Source organism: Ursus arctos, unplaced genomic scaffold, assembly GCF_023065955.2.
Source record: "Ursus arctos isolate Adak ecotype North America unplaced genomic scaffold, UrsArc2.0 scaffold_9, whole genome shotgun sequence".
Classification (NCBI taxonomy): Eukaryota; Metazoa; Chordata; class Mammalia; order Carnivora; family Ursidae; genus Ursus; species Ursus arctos.
Window position 1 is genome coordinate 64,604,363 of NW_026623111.1, and position 20,273 is coordinate 64,624,635.

A 20,273-nucleotide genomic window follows, 5' to 3' on the forward strand; every position below is an offset into this window, starting at 1 on the left:
CAGCTTTTCTACCTGGCAGAAGAAAGAAGAAATTAAATGTAAAGGAACTAAAATAATTAAGTTTAAGCAACTTTTTGAAGGCAAGACAATCTCTGAATTTTAATCTATATTCTCTCCTGTTCCTGTTTATCATTAATGGCTGCAATTTTGCTGATTCTAGGATTTGTCCCATATTAATGTTCATCAACCAACTTAGGAAAATAAAATTGAAATACATTGTACTTATCTTCCTCTAATTGGAATTACTGCTAATGGGTTAAGATTTTAAGCATTTTAAAATACAGGGTGATCTGCAAATTATGCAGCCAGTCTAGAACAGCTTATGTAGACTTTGGCAAATCATACAGTCAGTCCTCAACAGAGTTATTGCTCTTTTAGACACTGGAACGTTTTCCTAAATGGAAAGGGATTCTGCTCTCAGGTGTCCTTCAGGGTACGATGTAGGGGATGCCATACCAGGCCTCGCTGCGCTAAGCACAGATCCCCACCGGCCGTGCTCCTCCACCATTTAACCTGGCCAATGTTCTTCTAGAGCCCATGCCTGGGAAAAGGCATTTAGAAATCAACATTTTTTGCTACGAGAAACAGTATTTTTTTAAGAGGCATAACCCTTTTCTACGTTCAATTTTTTCTGTTTCTTCATTTCTTTCATTATTGAAGACATCCCTCCATCTGTTTAAACTCAGTATTTTTACTATTACTGAATTTTTTAGAAAACTGTATATTTCCCTAATTTTTTTCCAAAGGATAAAATATATGTATTTGTAAAACAAACAAAAACCAACCCAGAAATCAACAGATTTAAAGTTTATCTATCCTGATACAACGTGAGAATTAAATAGAAGGCGATCATATTTCCCTTAAAGTAGGATACATTTCTATTCTCCCCTTCGACTCATTGCTGCTATAGTAGAGTAGAATTATGGCCGCTACTACTGCTGTAAATCTAAACACTCACTTTTGGTGATTCAGTATTTGCTGAATAAACAGTTCACTACATTTTCCTGTGCTTATTTATCGGGGCTTGGCACACGTAAGTGCTCTGTCAGCTGCATAATCACCACTAACATTATCACCATTACACAACTGAGTGTTTCCTGCCACCCACAATCCACATACACAAACAACGGCCTCCCCTGCACCCCACTATCCACGAGAGCCACTTAAATCAAGCAAAACATATTTTAGGTTAATAGTGTTAAGTTCTGGAGAGAAAAAACAGTAAAGGAAGCATAGGTAGCATTTATTATGTAATTTTATAAACAGTGGCCAGAAAAAGCCTCTGGCAAGGTAACATTTAAGAAAAGACCTGCTGTGAAGGACTGACATAATTCAAGGACAGCATTCCAGGAAAGAGGAAGTGTACATGCAAAGGCCCTGGGGCAGAAGTCCACCAGCCAGCTGAGCAGCAGTGAGGAAGCCAGCGGGGCTGGAGAGGGGTGTGGGAAAGTACCTGCAGATAAAGCCAGATCACATAGGGCCTGGCAGGTGACAGGACTTTTGGTCTGTACTGAGGAACCTGGGAGATCCTGGAGGGTTCTTAATAGAGGAATGACGGAATCTCACATAGATTTTAAGGAAATCACTCTGGCTGCTGTGTTGAGAACATTCTGAAGGGGGCAAGGGAAGAAATTTTTAGGACACTTAACCAACATGCCATTATTCTATATATCACAATCTGAGAAGATAAAAAAAGAAAAGAAATCAACAGAAATTAAAATAGTCCCTGGGACTATGTTGATCAATTTGCTTTCGGAGCAATTCAACTCAACCCACAACCTCTGGTCACCATGGCTATACACAGAGACCGGATGTGCGAAGTAAACGTCGGGACTGGTAACAACAGAAGTACGTATGGATGCAAATTTTTATTTGTATAAATTTTTATTTACTTATTTAAATTCTCCTAAGATATAAAAAACAGAATGGTTTCCTCAATTACAACTTTTGGTAGTGAGTAAAGGCCACAACAAAGAACAATAAACCCCAACTTTCTACAGCAGCTTTTATTTTTCCCTAAAAATAAAGTCCGTTTTCCTACATTCATTCATTTAGATGAGATACAAATCAGGCGTCTTGTAAAGTGCCCAAAGTCATATCATTCCCGTCATAATGAGCAGAAGACTCAAGGTCACTCAAATCCTAAAGAGTTCCTGGTTTCTGAGACAGGGGAAGGATTTTGCTAATAAATACTTGAACTAAATCCAGGCAAATATGGTCTACGTCTTCATCTTCTGGTTCTTAATTCATTAACATATTGCAAGACTGCTTGTTCAAATCTAACTATGTGCTAACAAGACCTGAGAGTGTTTTGCCAAAGTCTGTTTTAAAGATTCCCAGATCAACGTCATTTGCTACTTTTCTATTTTACTATCTATACTTTTCTTTGCTTCATCTGTCTTCTTTTCCTTCTGCAAATTCCCAAGGACAATCCCTAACAGAAATATTAGTCCTAGTGTTCGGTTGGAGGTAAATTTATCCCAACAATCCTCAGGTCTGTGGATGTCTAGAGTGTAAATCTGTAAGAGAAGATATCAATGCTGCATCAGCACTTAGTATAAACTTCTCGCATCGCCAATAAACACATCAGTACGGAGAAGATAACAGCACTTTGTTACAGGATCTTAAGCAATGGGAAGCCCTTAATGTACCCTAAGCTGTTTCCCTGTGTAGAAAAATCTACCATATCTCTACTGGGTAACATCCAAACCGTGTCCTAACACCTTCCACTTGAGCGGTGCATGAATGCTCGGAGAGGCAACCCCTGCTATTTGTACTTCTCTTTAGAAAGCTCTGAACTAGTTACACTGACTGATCTAAAATCTGCCTCCTACCAGTCCTACCCTCCAGTTCTAGCTTTACTCCTTGCAGCCATGTTTCTTAACAGGTGGACAAGTCACCTTTGGGAAGGACAGCTCCCTACTGTGAAGGGCTGTCTAGTGCATTGAAAGATATTTAACATATCTGGCCCCACTCACTAAATGGCTGCAGTGACTTCTGCCCAGTTTATGTATGATAACCAAAATACCCCTATGCAAGTGTAAATCTCCCTCCCATCCCCACATAGAGAAAGGAATCCAGCAACCTAGATCTGCTACTAGTCACCTAGAGCAAACATATTCCTTCTTCTCCATAGTAGTCCTGTAAAAATATCAAGAAAGTCCCATGTCCCTGTCTTAGTCATTCCTAGGCTTATTAAGCATTAGCATCCCTCATTTTCCCAACTATTCTTTATTATATGGCCTGTGAACTTAAATCATGATTATTTCCTTTTTTTCCAAATCTGAGAAGGCTATGTCCATCTTAAAGTATTGTGTCAAGGACTAGATAAAAGACCACAAATGCCATTTAGAATTATAAGGTGGGTTCCAAATGTTTCTTATGGTATTTGTAATTTTCCTTGTAATTTCTGCCTTCCTCCACTAATATCCAGGTGCTTAAATATGGCTACACATCCATTATCCTGATCAGACAATCAATTGATGGTGACAACCCCCGCAGAGCTGAGTTATGAGTAAGAGAGGGCTACAAAATTTTGAGGAGGAAAATGGTGAAATCTAGAGAATGCTGGAGAATCACCAGTTTCTGTCTTTTAGTTTTCCTTGTGAGGAAAACAATGAAGATGATACAGCATGGGGTTTACTTTATGGACACTGGAGTTTAGTTTCCGTCATACTGCTATGCAAGTCTGGCTTATACTGGTAAGTAATCTGCAATAATCTGTATAAAACAGATCATCTACATACAGGCTAACATCTTTTTGGATCCATCTGAAGAAAATTAAAGTAACACTGATACAGAACTAGAGTCCAATTTCAAGCAATCTATTTCATTAAGATTAGATTTAGTTCATTCATTTTACAAAAGTCACTAAAGTAGATTCACAATATAAGCTTGTGGGTGCTGGCTGGATATCTTGAAATGACAGCTTCCCTCTATCTAGGCAGAACTCTGACAAGTTAGCACTTCATGTCTTATCTGGCCTTGGTTGCTAATGCCAGGGGGACCCAAACTTATGAATGATTAGTTTCCAAACTACCATATCCATCACTGAAGACCACATAGTAAAAATACAGTTATGTTGATCAGAGTTTGCTTTCAGAGCAATTCAGCTCAACCCACAACCTTCAGACATTGCTGAAATTTTTCCAGACATGAATCAGAAGAAATTCCAGAAACATCAGAGGGGAAAAAAAAAAGTCTAGGTTTTGTTTTAGAGTATTTCTCTAAAATAATACAGGTAGCTTTGTTAGATGACATGTTGGGAGCAGGGAAGGGATGGTTCAAGGTAGCATAAGCCAAAGTTGTTTTAAGAAGTACCTTGCTTGGTAAACACAGAGGCTGTTTTGGTTAAACAACTTTTACAATTTATACCAAGGAAAAATGAGGGGGAAAAGTAAGAAAAAGGTCTAACCTGGTGTGCCAGATGGGCTCCTACAGCGGCCAGAGCAGTGTAGTAGGGCGCCGTCTGACCACTGTTCACTCCCACCAGGCTCAGAGCCCCCAGCATCGCCACACCAAAGCCACTGAGCCACTGCTTCGTGTTTTCACGGAACCGCAGCGCCGTGGACTTGAGGCCAATCAGAGCATCATCTCTTTTGTCCTAACATCAGAAAGCAGTAAGACACTGTCCGGTTTTTATTGACATGCTATAAAATTCACCATTGTCGTATAACCATCACCACTATCTGATCCCAGAAAAAAAAAGAGTCTTTCAAAGGACAGAAGCTATGAAAGCCGACAGAAACCGAGACACAGGCTGGTTAGCAACGAATGTGCAGGCCGAATCGAAGGTGTCACTGCTAAGATGTCTTCCAGCTCCATTCCCACATGTCGTATTTCTTATAACCCTATTAGTGACTCTTAACTACACAGTGACTACATTCAAAGTAAAACGCAAGTCTGTTTGCAAAGCTTCTTATCTCAGAGTTCTCAAATCTCAACAATTTCCTATACATTTTAGTTTCAATGTTGCTAAAATCACAGATGTAGAAAAATGCTCAACTGCCACCTAACCAAATCCATTCACGTTTCACTTCTAGCTCAATTTATTCCTTGCCTCTCCCATCAAATCCTTTCTGTGTATGCAGAGCTGGGTTTTGGTGATACACTCACATCTGACTGATCTCCTCCAGCAATTTAATTTCCAAGCATTTCCACATACTGTTGGAATTCTGGTCATGTGTTATCAGAGGCTGCACGCTGAACTCTGCACCCACCTACAGGCAGACGGCTATCCAATACACTATCTTCTGGACACCAGATCCAATAACGAACATGGGCTTAGTGTATGTGTTTCTTTTCATACTGTGAGCTCAGAGAGGAGTGTGCTTCTCTCCCTTTGCCTCCCCCCGCCCGCGCCACTCTCACACTCTCTCTCAATCTTTAAAAGAAAAAACAACAACAAAAGTATTTATATGCCTGGCACATACTGTTTGAGTGCTTGTAAATAAGAGTAGATTTCTTTAGTAAACATATATTACACATGAAACAAAAATATTTTGCTGGTATCAAGGAAGCGTGAATGATTTTCTTTTCAGAAAAAATACTTTCCCCTTAATGTGGTTCATAAAGTCCTTAAATGGCAACAATAACTAAACCAAAGTTAAGAAAAAAGTGTTGTTGTTGTTTTTTTTTACCTGGTGGGCGTAGATAGTATCATATATTAGAGTCCACATAATTCCAGAAAAATAAAGAGGCAGGCAAACAGATGGATCGCAGGAGCCCTTGACAGCAGACCATCCAAGTAATGCTCCCCAATTAAAAGTCAGCCCTACAGATGGTGAGACAGAGGACAAGTCTAAATGCACTTTCGACTCCCCAGAAGAGGAGGGGGCATCAGCATGTAGTAAGTGCTTCTATGCATTAGGCTCTGTGCACTGTTTTCTACTATGTCTCTTCCTGAAATTCTCTTGGCTCTCGTGGTGGTGACTAACTACACTGAACAAAAATGGAGACAGGCTCAGAGAGGTGAAAGGACAATTAAAATAACAAAGGTAACAGAAGGAATAATATCACCCTGATAAACAGGAGGTTTCGTGAGAACATTTACCCTCCCTAGTATGGTGCCTGGCACAGTCAATGAGTAGTAGAAGCTAGGGTTTCAACTTAGACCTACCTGAGTCAAAACCTTGTGTTCTTTCCTTTATGACTCAATTTCCCCCCTAAACTACAGAAATAAGAGTACAGGCAGGTACACTTATTTATTCTGTAAGCATCTTCTCTGAGGACTATAAACAAATATCCTCATGTGAACAGCTCCTAAATCTCCTTGTGCAACCTGATCCCTTCCCTCCACTTCAGACTAGACACTGAACTGTCTGCTGACATCTCTACCTGCAAGTCCCTCAGGTACCTCATACTCAGTGGGTCCCACGTGTCTTTTCTCAGAAACCCCTTTTCTTCTTTTATTCACTAAAAAAATAGTTCGAACAACTAGAATAGTTCTAGGAATATTCTTATTCTAGGAGTAGGTGTTTCTGCAATAGATTGTGATTTCCCTACCTATCTACCTTTTGCTCCCATTGCCAACAAATATTTATGGAATACCCGTGATATACCAAGTGCTATGCCAGACCCTGGGCCATCCCCATGCAAAGAGAGCTTTATCTGTTAGGCATTTACAATTTACAACTGGCGGGACAGAGGCAGCCCTCAGCATCTTCTCTTGTAGTTACTGCCGGTGAAACGAGTACGTGCCACACTAGAGCACCTTGGGAGCCGGAGGCAAGACTGGCTTACTTTCTCCTGGGACGTCTAAGGAAGGCCTCACAGAGATAGGCTAGCTAAGCTTTCACATACTAGCCCTGGTTCTCTTGTCTGACTCTGCTTTCTACCCCACTCCCCCAAGTCCTCAGGGCATCCAGGTTGGTGACCTAAAGAGAAGGGTAGGGTCCAATCAGTTAATTTTTTCTTCATGACATACCTCGATTTTTAAAAGAGAATTTCAGAAAATAATAATGATGAGAATCTTAATAATACGCAAAATTCCTTAGCCAATAAATATGGCTAATTGTCCTCCCTTAAAATATGAAAATCTACTCTTGGTTTAGAAAATTTCATGACTGACTTGACATTTTATCTCTACCACATTACACACATACACACACACAAAAGTACAAGTTTGAGGGTATCGAAGGAAACACTTGTAGTTATTTCAAGCTCACCCAGGGCTAATTGAGGCCAGTATGTAATTCTTTTCATTAGTGGGTAGGTGATGACAAGAAGCAGGGACGCTGCTCCCAGAGCTATACTGAAACCAAGAAAAACCATTGAAGATTAGTATCCCCATCTCTTAGAAATCACTAAAGAAGACAACAGTAGTAATACTAACTGGAAAATGACTTAAGTTATCTTTTTTGTTATGTAAAATTATTTTCTTACACTTTAATTAGGATAAAAGATGATTAGAAAATATTTTAGGTGTTACAAAACAACTGAACAAAACAGTAACACATATAGTGCTTTCATGTATTAGGCGCTATTCTAACTGCTTCACATATGTTAACTCATTATCTTCACCACAAACCTAAGAGGCAGACAGTTTTATTCTATTTGTTTTTTGCAGATGAAGACACTAAAGCACAAAGCGATTAAGTACTCTGTTGACTGTCGGTAGCAGGGCCAGGATTCAAACCTAAGGCAGGATGGCTCCAGAGTCCAAGTTAAGAGCCACCATATGCTACTGCCTCTCTAAGTGCTGTTTTCCAACAGAACCGGCGTCAGGATCCCCCTCCCGATATGCACGATGGGTGTTACTTCTCGAGGAGAGGGCAGAGCAGCTATAAAAGCATGACAGCATAAGGTGTTCCTAGGTATTGCACAGCTCACCTAACACCGTCCTTCCAGGAAATACCTTCCAAAAGCATTTTCATGTGAAGCTATCAGGGCAAAGAATGCAATTAAGTCTAGTCTCTATAAAGTGACACTTATTTTTTATCTTTTTTCTTTCTCATTTCTATACTTTGCAAGCAGCCATCTGATAACCAGAAGTTTAAACCTGTCTCTATTGAAGAGACCTAGGAATGAATCCCTCCACTTTTCCCCTCTGTCATCAATTATGAGTGTGACTCTGGGAAAGACCTGGTTAATCTTTTTGCAAAATGAGTCAAATCACTTCTATCTACTTTAGAGACACTGTCAGGATAAATAAAATTATACATAAGGGCATATACACACATCCATGTATGCATCTGGAAAGGCTACGAAAGTGCCATGCGTTTCTTCGGGAACACGTAACCGAAGTACAATGGTGGTGCAGAATAAATGAAATGCTCATCTTCTCATTCCTTTGGGTGAAAGCATTCTTGATTTTAGGACATGTGGTGATTTCTTTATACTTGCTAATTTACAGATGCTCCATAAGTAGCCAATAAACAATTTTGTGATAAAGATATCTCAATTTTATTTATTTCTACTTTCTCCATTTCAAAAGAGAGCTTTCATACGTGATTCTGAAAAACACATTTACTATACCTGTAGTAATTCAGACACAGAAGAACACCCAGTGCCAAGGTCAGCTGTCCCCCGAGGAAAATAAAGGATCGAAAAATGGAAATGTCTCCAGCAGCTATTGGGCGACTTGCTGTTCTTATAACCTTAATACATAAAAACACATACCTTAGCCGCATGTAATGGTTCAATCATGGATTTAAACATGCAATCAAGAGAATGGCCCAAGGCAGGCACGAAGGCAAAAATACAAATAAAAAGTGAAATCAACATTGGAAGCACTGCCAAATATCAAATCCTCATATTTAAAACAGCTTTGAAAAGCACTAAAAATTCCCACCACTCATTCCCCTTTCTTTTCATTTCCCATCTCCGACCACACAAAACGAAGCAACTTCCTTATCTGGCTAGTTAGCTACACAGCTTATTAGCAAGTATATGTTTAATTTCCACAAAGAAAAAGGAGACAATAATACTGGTAATTCTCAGGAAAGAGGAAATTGCAGTGAATGTTTTGATTACAGGAAGCACTGCAATCAGCAAACAAATGTAAATAAAGAAAGAAGACAGATTATCTGGGTTTGAAAAGGGAGTGCTATTGCCAGGCCATTTAAAGATGGATCTGTAATCTAATATTAGTTGTACCCAAATATAAAGGGCAGACTCAATATAAGAATATGAACAGACAGAGCTATTATGTGGACAAATAAGATATATTAGTTGTTCTTTTCCTGTCTAAAGATCATGAAATGTGATTATTCTAAACTGAAGCATAAAAAAAAGAGCATAACCAAAATTTTCAACATGGTTAGAAGAACTCAGGATCTGCGATCCAAGAGCCCAGCATGTGAGTCCAGTTCCATCACCTACCAGTTGGGTGAATTTTGGCAAATTACCTAACCTCTCTCAGACTCAGGTTACTTACCTGTTAAAAGAAAAACAGAGAGGAAGAAGAAGAGAAAGAGGTAATAAGAGTACTACCTCACAGAGTAAATGCAGTGTCTAATGCACGTAAGTATGCAATAAATGTTATTGCTATTAATATAACATATTTCCATTTTGATTTTGATTTATATCAAGGGTTAGCAAGCTATGGTCTTTGGGCCAAATCCAGCCTACTGCCTATTTTTATATGGCCCGTGAGCTAACAAGAATGGTTTTTGCTTTTTTAAGCAGTTGAAAAACAGTTAAAAAGAGAGTACTAGTATTAAGACACATGAAAATAATATAAAAGTCAAGTTTCAGTATTTATAAATAAAATTCTTTTGAAACAGAGATATCCCCATTTGTTGACCTATTGTATATGGCCACTTTCATTCTCCAACATAATCAAATAGTTGCAACAAAGATGGTACGGCCCACAAAGACTAAATATTTACTATCTGTTCCTTTACAGAAAAAATTTGCTGACCCATTTTATAGCATGCTTCACTGTGCAATAAAACAGTTTGTCAAAAACTATAATGACTCACCTTGGTTAGAGTGCCAGACTTGGATCTTTTATCTTTGATTTGATCCCTATACTTTTAGTTAGAAATACAGTCATGTCCTGTATTTGTTTTAGAATATTATGATTATTCCAGCTAGTATGTGAGGGCTCACAATGTACCACTATTCTAAAAGCTATGTATGCATCACACCATTGAGCCCTCATAACAACCCTGACTTTTAGCCACTCACAAGTTCCTGCCATTTCTGTTTTAGGAAACTGAAGCAGAGGGTCAGTAACTTTCCAAGGTCACGGATGGTAGGCAGCACCATCTGTCTAGTCCCCCTGACCACACTACTAACCACAGATTACACTGTCCCTTCAGTAGTGAAAATTACCTGGCTATATTCAAAAGCTGAAATTAACAAGCACTCCATCAAAAGACTAAAAATGTTGTAATACGATGATCAAAACATACTCTATGAGGTTTTTAATAAAACCATTTGCTCATAGCTTATAAAACTAAATCACTGGGGCGCCGGGGTGGCTCAGTCGGTTAAGCATCTGACTTCAGCTCAGGTCATGATCTCGGGGTCCTGGGATCTTTGGACTCCCTGCTCAGTGGGGAGTCTGCTTATCCCTCTCCCTCTGCCCCTCCCCTCGCTCATGTTCTCTCTCCGAAATAAAATATTTTTAAAAAATAAAATAAAACTAAATTATTAATACCTATATGTTGAGATTATTTCAATGTTTATGGGCCTAATGCTTATGACATGGTTGGGAGAGTATACAGAACATCAACAGAACACATTTAACTCATATACCCGAATAACAATTCACTTATCATTTAATATATTAACAATTTACTTATTATCTAACATACTAAGCAAAACCCTGAGCCACAAACATATCCTTAATGATATACAGTCTTTAAGAAACTGTGAAATAAGCATTACAACTTGGCCAAGCTTTTTAACTCATCCTTTAAAATACAAAAATCTGTTGTGTTCCTTTACACTGATAATGAACTATCGGAAAGAGAAATTAAGAAAACAATCTCATTTACAATTGCAATAAAGAATAAAATACCTAGAGACAAACTTAACCAAGGAGGTGAAAGACCTGTATACTGAAAACTACATGACATTAATGAAAGAAATTGAAGAAACAAATAAATGGAAAGATATTTCATGCTCATGCATTGGAAGAATTCATATTGCTATAATGTCCATACCTCTCAAAGCAATACATAGATTCAATGTAATCCCTATCAAAATTCTAATGGCATTTTTTACAGAAATAGAATGATCCTAAAATTCGTATGGAACCACAAAAGACCCCAAGTAGCCAAAGCAGTCTTGAGAAAGAAGAACAAGCCTGGAGGCATCACACTTCCTGATTTCAAACTATACTACAAAGCTACAGTAATTAAAACAGTATGATTTTGGCATAAAATAGACATATAGATCAATGAAACAGAATAGAGAGCCCAGAAATAAACCCACACGTTTATGGTCAACTGATTTATGACAAAGGAGCTAAGACTATAGAATAGAAAAAGAACAGTCTCTTCAATAAATGGTGCTGGGAAAACTGGACAGCTACATACAAAAAGAATAAATCTGGACTCCTATCTTACAGTATACACAAAATTAACTCAAAACGGTCTAAAGACTTGCACGTAAGACAAGAAACCATAAAACTCTTAGAAGAAAACATAGCAATAAGCTCCTTGACACAGGTCTTGGCTACAATTTTTTGGATCTGACACCAAAAGTAAAAGCAACAAAAGCAAAAAAAAAAAGTGGGACTCCATCAAACTAAAAATCTTCTGCACAGCAATGGGAACCATCAACAAAATGAAATCAACCTACTGAATGGGGGAAAATATATGCACATCATATATTCAATAAGGGGTTAATATCCAAATATATAAAGAACTCCTATAACTCAAAAAAAAAAAGAAAAAAAAGAACCCAAAAATCCGAATAAAAAATTGGCAGAAGACATGAATGGACATTTTTCCAAAGAAGACATATAGATAGCCAGGAGATGCATGAAAAGATGTTCAACATAGCTAATCATCAGAGAAATGCAAACAAAACCACAATGAGGTATCATCTCACACCTGTTAGAATGGCTATTATCTAAAAGACAAGTAAAGTTTTGGTGAGGATGTGGAGAAAAAGGAACTCTTGTGCATTACTGGTGGAATGTAAATTGTTGCAACCCCTGTGGAAAACAGTATGGTGGTTCCTCAAAAAATTAAAAATAGAACTACCATATGATCGAGAATTCCATGTCTGGGTATTTATCCAAGGAAAACAAATACATGAATTTGAAAAGATATATGTACCCCCATGTTCACTGCAGCATTGTTTACAATAGCCAAGAAATGGCAACAATCTAAATGTCCACTGACGGATAAATGGATTAAAAAAACGGTGGTACACACATACATCCACAGAATGGATGGATCTCAAGGGCATTATGCTCAGGGAAATAAGTCAGACAGAAGACAAATACTAAATACTGTACGATCTCTCTTACACGTGGAATCTAAAACAAAAACTCAGGCTTGTAGAAAGAGAACCAGGTTGGTGGTTGCCAGAGGCAGGGGCTGGGGAGGGGATGGTGGTTGGGAGAAACTGATTTTTTTTTTCCTTCTGTTTAAATACATTGAACAAAAATTGGCAAAAAAAAAAAAAAAAAAAAGAAAAAAAGAAATTAGGTTAAAAAAAGATGAACATAACATTTTAAGTCATGTTAACAAAACCTCCTCAATAGCTATAAAACACTCATTTAAGAGCTCTGTTGTATGTGTATACAGAATCTGGACTCTTCTAATCAGAGAAAAATGTCATAGGGGAGATAAAAGGTAACATTTTACCTAAGGAGAAAAAAAAATCACTCAAGGGGAAACTAAAATGATCATATTTTGTTAATTAAAAGTTGGTTGGTCTGAATATATTATTTTTTAATTAACCTTTTTCTTTTGAGATAACTGTAGATTCACAAGCAGTTTTTAAAAAATGTAAAGATCCCACGTACCCTTTATCCAGTTTCCCCCAAGAGTAACATCTGCGAAACTTTACAGTTTATTTTTTTTTTAATATTTATTTATTTTTAAAGATTTTATTTATTTGACAGAGAGAGAGACAGCCAGTGAGAGAGGGTACACAAGCAGGGGGAGTGGGAGAGGAAGAAGCAGGCTCCCAGCGGAGGAGCCTGATGTGGGGCTTGATCCCAGATCACCAGGATCACGCCCTGACCCAAAGTTAGATGCTTAACGACTGAGCCACCCAGGCGCCCCGAAACTTTACACTTTAATAAAATATTACAACCAGGATTTTGACATTAGCTGCTCCAAACATGTTCAAGACTTAACTAGAAGCCTCAATCATATGGTTATGAACCCCAGATCAAGAAAGTATGCATCTCCTGGCATGAACTGACTTATCCCAGCTGGGTCAGCGGGGCAGAGAGATGTGTTCAGGATACAGTTCCTGCCACAATCCTATCCTCCAGCCACACACAAACCCCATCGCTGCGGTGGTTAAGCTTCACACTTTATCTCACAGCCATGCCTCTATATCTGTTTCCTCTGACCTTCCCTCGCAAGCCCACCCTTTTTTTGCCATCTTATTCTGACACAGTTCAAAGGTCACCCCCCTGGAAAGTTCTCTTTGCTCCCTTCGGCAGAGGTAGGGGGGTCTTCAGCAAGTTCCCCTGTGGGTACGACTCTGACAACAGCGCTGCTGGAGTGTAACCAGGAAACTGTGAGGTCAGGAATACTGTCTTTCATCCACGCACTCCTCCTAACACCTGCCACTGTGTCTCACACACGGCAAGTATCAATCAATATTTTTTTGAATTAAAAAAGACATTGTGATACTGTTCTTATAAACTAAAAATTATTACAGGTGTGTCTTGCTAAAGGAAAATTCAGACCAGTATGAAAGGCAAACTAGGGATGATTATTCACTTTACATAAGTGTATACAAGATCATTCATTTTATATAATTCACCATGGGTTTCTTTTAAACTGAAAGTTTACTTGATTATTTACTCAAGCATTTAATGAATGATCTTATACTTGTTTATGGCAGAGTCGCTAGGATAAAAGGCAAACAAGATGGACGCTTCCCTTGAGAAAACAGCTGTCTGTTGACGAAGAAATAATTATACACATGCATTAGAATACGCATAGAAAATAATCCAGAGAAACAAAATGCAACAAACTGTTGAGTGAAGCTTCTCTGAGGGTCTGGCAGAGGAGATAAGAAAGACTTGCACTTTCTATACTTTCTGTTTCTGTACTGTCTGAATTTTTCAGATTAAACACGTACTATTTTTCTAAGGAAAAAAAAAGAATAAAATTACATTTTTTAAAAAAACAATTATAGCAAATGCTAATAGGGGCTTCCCTGGCTTATTTAAATTAAGATTTGATTTACAGAAGAATAGTTACAACTCCAGTATGTATCTCAAAGGAAAGAACGAAAGTTCTTTTGGATAGACAAAGGTTCAGGATGAACTTTTCACTTTGCTCCTAACATCCTTACCTTGGCCTTCTAAATTCTAATTCATTTTGTAAACATGAAGTACACACCCTGTCTGCATGGCCGCTCTTGTGTTGAGAAAGGAACTACACTGCACTTTGCAATACTAGCTACTCAACTGAAAAACGGCACTTCTCAGGCTGGATTTCAGTAAGTCCACTAAGTGATCCTCTGCCTTCTGTACCTCAAAAGCGATGCCACATGTCACTCTGCAGACTTGAGAAGAGCCTCCCTATTTCTTTCCAGGAAAAAACTACCTTTTTATCATAGTCCCGGTCCCACATGTCATTAATAGTACAGCCTGCTCCGCGCATCAGCACAGCTCCAGTGCCAAAGAGGGATAACATGTACCAATCTGGAAAACAACCTGGTTCAGCTGCTAACCCAATGCTCCAAGTACATGGCAGATACAGCAGCCAGGTGCCTAAGCAAAAATAAAAAGACAAGAAAGGTACACATTCAAGTTAGTTAACTGTCTTCATTTGTTCAAACACTACACCCCAAAGAAGTAAAGAACACAAAATCAAAAACACAAGATAAAACTAGGAAAATAAATGAACAACTCATATCACAAAGGACTCTTTTGCCCAATACAATAGGGTTCCTAGAAACTGAAAAGAGATCAATAGTCCAGTGGAAAAACAGACTAAAAAGACTATAGAAGTTCACAGGAAAAGAAATACAAATGACTCTTATTTATATGAAAGATCAACTTTCAGAAATACACATCAAAATTACATTGAGATAACATTTTTCACATGTTAGACTGGCAAAACCCCGTCTGACAACACACCCTGGGGAGTCAGATACTCATACATTTCTCATGAGGTTACAAAGCAGTCCACCCCTATGGAGGGCAACCAAACTATTTTTACCGTGCGTGTGCACCCCCACACACCAAATACATACATTTGAATGTCAGTGTGTTCACAGGCCATGTCAGGGAGGATACAGTAGAAACTGATAATGATTTTTGCCTCTGGGGAGGGGAACTGGGTGGCTGGGAGACAGGGGAGGAAGCCTTCGTTTTCCACTCTACACCTTTGCACATTCTGAATTTTGCATTATATGCATGGATTACCTGCTAAAAAAGAGTTAGCAAAACTTTCTTCTGTTGTTAGCACAATAAAATAAAATGGTCTTGAAGCAAGGAGGTCATTAACCTACTGTTTTTTAAACATTTTGCAGCTACATGCACAAATGGCATTAGTTCTTGGTACTCAGCCCATAAACTAGATGAAATTAAGCTAAAACCAAATAGATTGTACAGAAAAGAGATTTTACATGTAAATTTTGATATTCTACTTTCAAAAGAAAGTCTTTCAACAAATGTTTGGAGATGGTGCCTATTATGATAAATTCTGACCTTTACTTCCCAATTTAGACACATAAGAGAAAAAGGAGATGTGGCTAAATAAAGAAGAGATCCTATACAAAAACGGCCGAGTGCCAAAGTGCCTATAATCATATTTAGGGGCAGCCGGGTGGCTCACTCAGTTAAGTGCTCATCTGCTTTCGGCTCAGGTCATGATCCCAAGGTCCTGGGATCAAGCCCTGCATCAGGCTCCCTCCTCAGCGGGGAGTCTGCTTCTCCCTCTGTCTGCTGCTTCCCCTGCTTGTGCTCTTTCTCTCTGTCAAGTAAATAAATAAAATCTTAATAAAAAAAAACAAACAGGGGCGCCTGGGTGGTTCAGTCGTTAAGTGTCTGCCTTTGGCTCAGGGCGTGATCCTGGCGTTCTGGGATCGAGCCCCATGTCAGGCTCCTCCACTGGGAGCCTGCTGCTTCTTCTCCCACTCCCCCTGCTTGTGTTCCCTCTCTCACTGGCTGTCTCTCTGTCAAATAAATAAATAAAATCTTAAAAAAAAAAAAAAACAAAGTGCCTATAATCATATTTAAACTTTTTAAGTTTAAGCTTTTTTCATTTATAGATATTTATAAAGTCCATACAGGAACTGAGAATACAATAGTGACTAAGGGAGAGAGGCTTATAAATGAAAAGGAAGAAACACAGTTAAACAAACAAAAACAATAAAATCGATCAATTACAGGGTCCTACAGAGGCATAAAACAGTGCCACCCAAGTCACTGGGGAAGGGACCAGGGAGGACACAGCAGAAAAGGCAAGGAGACGCTGAAAACAAGCAAAGGCCAGTTCAGACTCGAATTCAGGCTCAGGTTGTCCTGGACAGAATCCTATTTGGTGTGTCCCACATAAAACAAAAGCAACAAAAGCTAACATTTACTGAAATGTTAGCTACTGTTCTAAATGCTTTATACACACAAACTCACTCAATCCTCCACCACACCCTTACAGAGTGGGAACTACTACTGTTCCTATTTGACAGAGGAGGAAACAAACACACAGAGAGGTTAAGCTTTAACTACTTCTTTTTTCCTGGATCTACCAGTATAGCTCAGAGGGACAGAGGGACCCTGCCCTGACAAAAACAAAAGAACACCACTTCAAAGGCATGATTTTCCTGGTGCAATTAGAACTGAAGGGTCTATTTAAAAAACAATTCTGGAGAGAAAAGATGTATAGTCACCTACAGCATTTTTGTGTCAGCAACAAAATTTCCTTTGCCATTAGTCTACATTATAGGTACTATATTCACTTACCTATAGGAATCTGTAGGGCACCCTTATGGATGGGGGGGGGGGCTTCCTATAACAAAGGGGAAAGTCAGACATTTGGTCTGATGTCTGCTACTAATAAATGGAAAGATGCTAGACACTAAAATATATTAAACTTTAAGGTTCAGTCTTCTTCATGTATACATGAGGGGAAAGACTATCTACCTCTCAGAACTGTTATGAGAAAACAGTGCTGGTGATGATGAAAATAAAAAACAGTAAGAGCAAACATGTAACTGTTACTATGTCCCAGGTGCTGTCATGCAACATTTTTGGTTCTCGTGACAAACCTAAAAGACAGGCAGTGTTTTTATGATACCCACTTAACAAATACAAAACTGAAGCACAGAGGAAGTAATTTGCCCAAGGTCACAAAGGCCAAGAGTGGCAGAAGAGAAATTTAAACGCAGGTAGCCTGGCGCGAGTCGTCTAAGGCCAATGCTATCACTCAGTATACCTAAATCTCTACATACGCTGAAGTTCTTACTGCTCCTCTGCGCTCCCGATTCTCAGCCACGGTTCTTGCCACTCTTCCCTATGGCACTTTCATTATTCTCTCTTCCCTGAAGAAGGATGCAGACGTGACAAGGATGCAAACAGGTTACAGTAAGAAATGTCTATTGTAGAAAAAGGAAAAAATCCTCTGGGAGATGAAATAAAATGAACAAGTTCTGAGAGGTGGTGGGCAGACCAAAAAGCCTGTGAAAATGGAACCTAAGATTCTTTACTAATCACATATCATCTTCAAGACAACAATAATCACCCATAAATGCAGTAAAACAAAAATTACACCACCAATTTAGTGTAAAGAGTGCCACCTCCTGGAACTTTCTGAAATACCGTCGTTTGCGACACTGGAAGTTGTAATCTGCTCTGAAAAACAATGAATTCCACTTTGGTTTACAAAAACAAGACCTAACTTCAACAAAGTAAAACAACAAACATAAAACTGCCCCATGAAAGAATAATTTAAATAAAAAAATATCAAACTTGCGATTCTACTGTCAATTTATTGTCCCTGGCATATAGGAGGGGCTCAAAAATGTTTGTTGAATGAATCGTAACATAGTACCATTAGTAAATTGTCTAAAAAACCCTGCAATCATCATCTTCCTTAGAAATAAAGCATGCAGGCTGGTATCTTCTTAACATACATAACTATTAACCCAGTCTTCTTCAATTCCCTCTTCTTGAGTACTAAGGCCTAACTTTCTTGAGCACTTATTATGGCAGGCACTGTTCTAAGGACTTCACACACATATATATAAATGAATTCTCATGACAACCTTATAAAGTCAGTACTATTAGTATCTTCATTTTATAGGTGAGAAATGAAGAGGGCTGGTTCCAGAGCTTTACTCATAACCTCTTAGTAGCTAGACCCTCGTTATGTGGTGCAGTGGTTTAGCCACTAATGTAAAAGCCAGAGGTTTATGGAAATGGGAATAACGGCAGCTGTTGATCTGTCCTGGATATTTGTAGGCCTATACTGCTGCTCTGTGACACAGACACCAGGACAGAATCATAGTCATGCTTCAGATTAGAACTGGGCTTGGAAATTTATGCCTATCAACTTTTATCTGGCCCCAAAATGCAAGGAGTTGTGATGGCAGGACTGTGCTTTTAATTTGCTTTTATACTTTAATAGCTAATTGTTATAACATTTAGTGCTCTGATCCCAAATAAGTAGTGCATAAACCTAGAATACCATAAGCAAGACCTAATTTGGGGTCTTGCCTGGGCAGAGGTGGAGTGACTATATCTAGGGATTTCCATGCACTGCCATGGCAAATGTCATCATCTAGATTACCTGGAGTTCAGGCTCCGCCCCTCCCTCCCCACTGTCCATCCTTCTTCTGTCCAGCTCTTATCCAGACTTGTCTCCTAGTGTTTCCTACACCCACCTGCCATCCCAGATCAGCTCATATCCTTGGTGTTTCAACTCTCCACCCTTGAGTCTTTGCAAAAACATGTCCCCGCCCATTAAGTTTTCTTCTCTCTTCTGTAAAATCTACCTGCCCTTTGAGATCCAATTTGTTCTTGACACCTGCTAGCAATGGAGATCCATGGTAACTACTCTTTTAACTGTAGCACTAGCCATCTGTACCACTAACATTTGATCTCCTACTTTCCTAGCTCACCCAATAATTTTTCTTGTTCAACTAGGCCACGAGTTCTTGAAAGCGGGGAGTTTCCAAAGATCTTTCTGTTCCTGAGACTAGGCGATGTGGTAGGAATTCGTCTGATACTACTGCCAGGCTTTATAGTAGGCCCTAGATAGAAATGTCCCATATATAGTTCACCCGGTCTGGCTCTGCTTTCCTCAACGTCATTACAGTTTTAGTTCTTTGCTTTGGGAGCCTTACAGAATTATGGGGAGGATCAAACAATAATGAATGTGGAAGTGCTTCAATACTGTAAATCTGTGCAAATAAAGGGACACGAGAACGGAATTTCCGCTCGATGCACTGTTTAAACAAGGACTGTGGAATGAGCCAAGTTTTCGCTCGGAGCCCTCCGGATTAAGGGGGATGGGAAAGCCGGAGGGCCACTTCGGAGTCCGGGTGTCCCGAGAGCACCGGGCACCTTGGTTTCCACTACACCCGCAATCCCCCTTACCTGCGGCGCCGCGCGCCACGGCCCGTCCGCCCACACTCACCAATGGGCTTGTCCAACCGCATGAGGCGCAAGTAGGGCTGCAGAGGGCGGGGCGCCGAGTTCACGACCGCCGCGGCCGACAGGCTGAGCCGACGCCTGCGCGGTCCCGGCCCGGCAGAAGGCTGCCAGCGCCCCGCGCGGGGCGCGCTCACAGCGCGCGCCAGGGCCAGGGCGCGGGAGTCCCGCCGCCATGAGTGCGTCAGGACCTGCAGGCCCCGCGCGAGGGCCGCGCCACGAGCGCCCAGCATGGCGCTTGGGAGGGCGTGGCCCCGCACCGGCCTGAGGTCATTCCCTGGCGTCAGGTCGCGCCAGGCCTGCGCAGTGACGTCAGTGGATGACGGTCCACGCCAGCCTGGTCTGAGTGGCGGAGTGGTCCGAGCCTTTCTAGTAACGGTAAAGGAGGGTTATCGTGGTCGCTTTAACCTTAGGGGGCGGGGTTCCCCAAGGTACTTAGCGTTAGGAGGAATTCCTATTATCAGCTTTCCCAATAAATGCACAAGGAAAAAGAAAAAAGAAACAGAACAAGAAAAAAAGAAAA

At 39.8% G+C, this 20,273-nt stretch overlaps 1 protein-coding gene across 2 annotated transcripts; it reads right to left on the reverse strand.

Annotated features, from left to right (window-relative positions):
- Positions 1 to 1,222: 1,222 nt before the first annotated feature.
- Positions 1,223 to 20,006, reverse strand: COQ2 (coenzyme Q2, polyprenyltransferase). 2 transcript variants are annotated; one of them, XM_026509835.4, is made up of 7 exons: positions 19,737 to 20,002; positions 14,700 to 14,866; positions 8,476 to 8,597; positions 7,167 to 7,252; positions 5,640 to 5,773; positions 4,415 to 4,603; positions 1,223 to 1,610 (listed from the first exon to the last, which is right to left on the reverse strand). In XM_026509835.4, exons 1-7 carry the CDS (start codon positions 19,981 to 19,983, stop codon positions 1,563 to 1,565), a joined length of 993 nt encoding a protein of 330 aa, XP_026365620.2. In that variant the 5' UTR covers positions 19,984 to 20,002; the 3' UTR covers positions 1,223 to 1,562. The 2 variants fall into 2 exon arrangements, with proteins under 2 accessions (XP_026365620.2, XP_026365619.2); XM_026509834.4 differs by lacking the exon at positions 1,223 to 1,610 and adding an exon at positions 1,866 to 2,519 and having other exon boundaries at positions 19,737 to 20,006.
- Between the last annotated feature and the right edge of the window lie 267 nt (positions 20,007 to 20,273).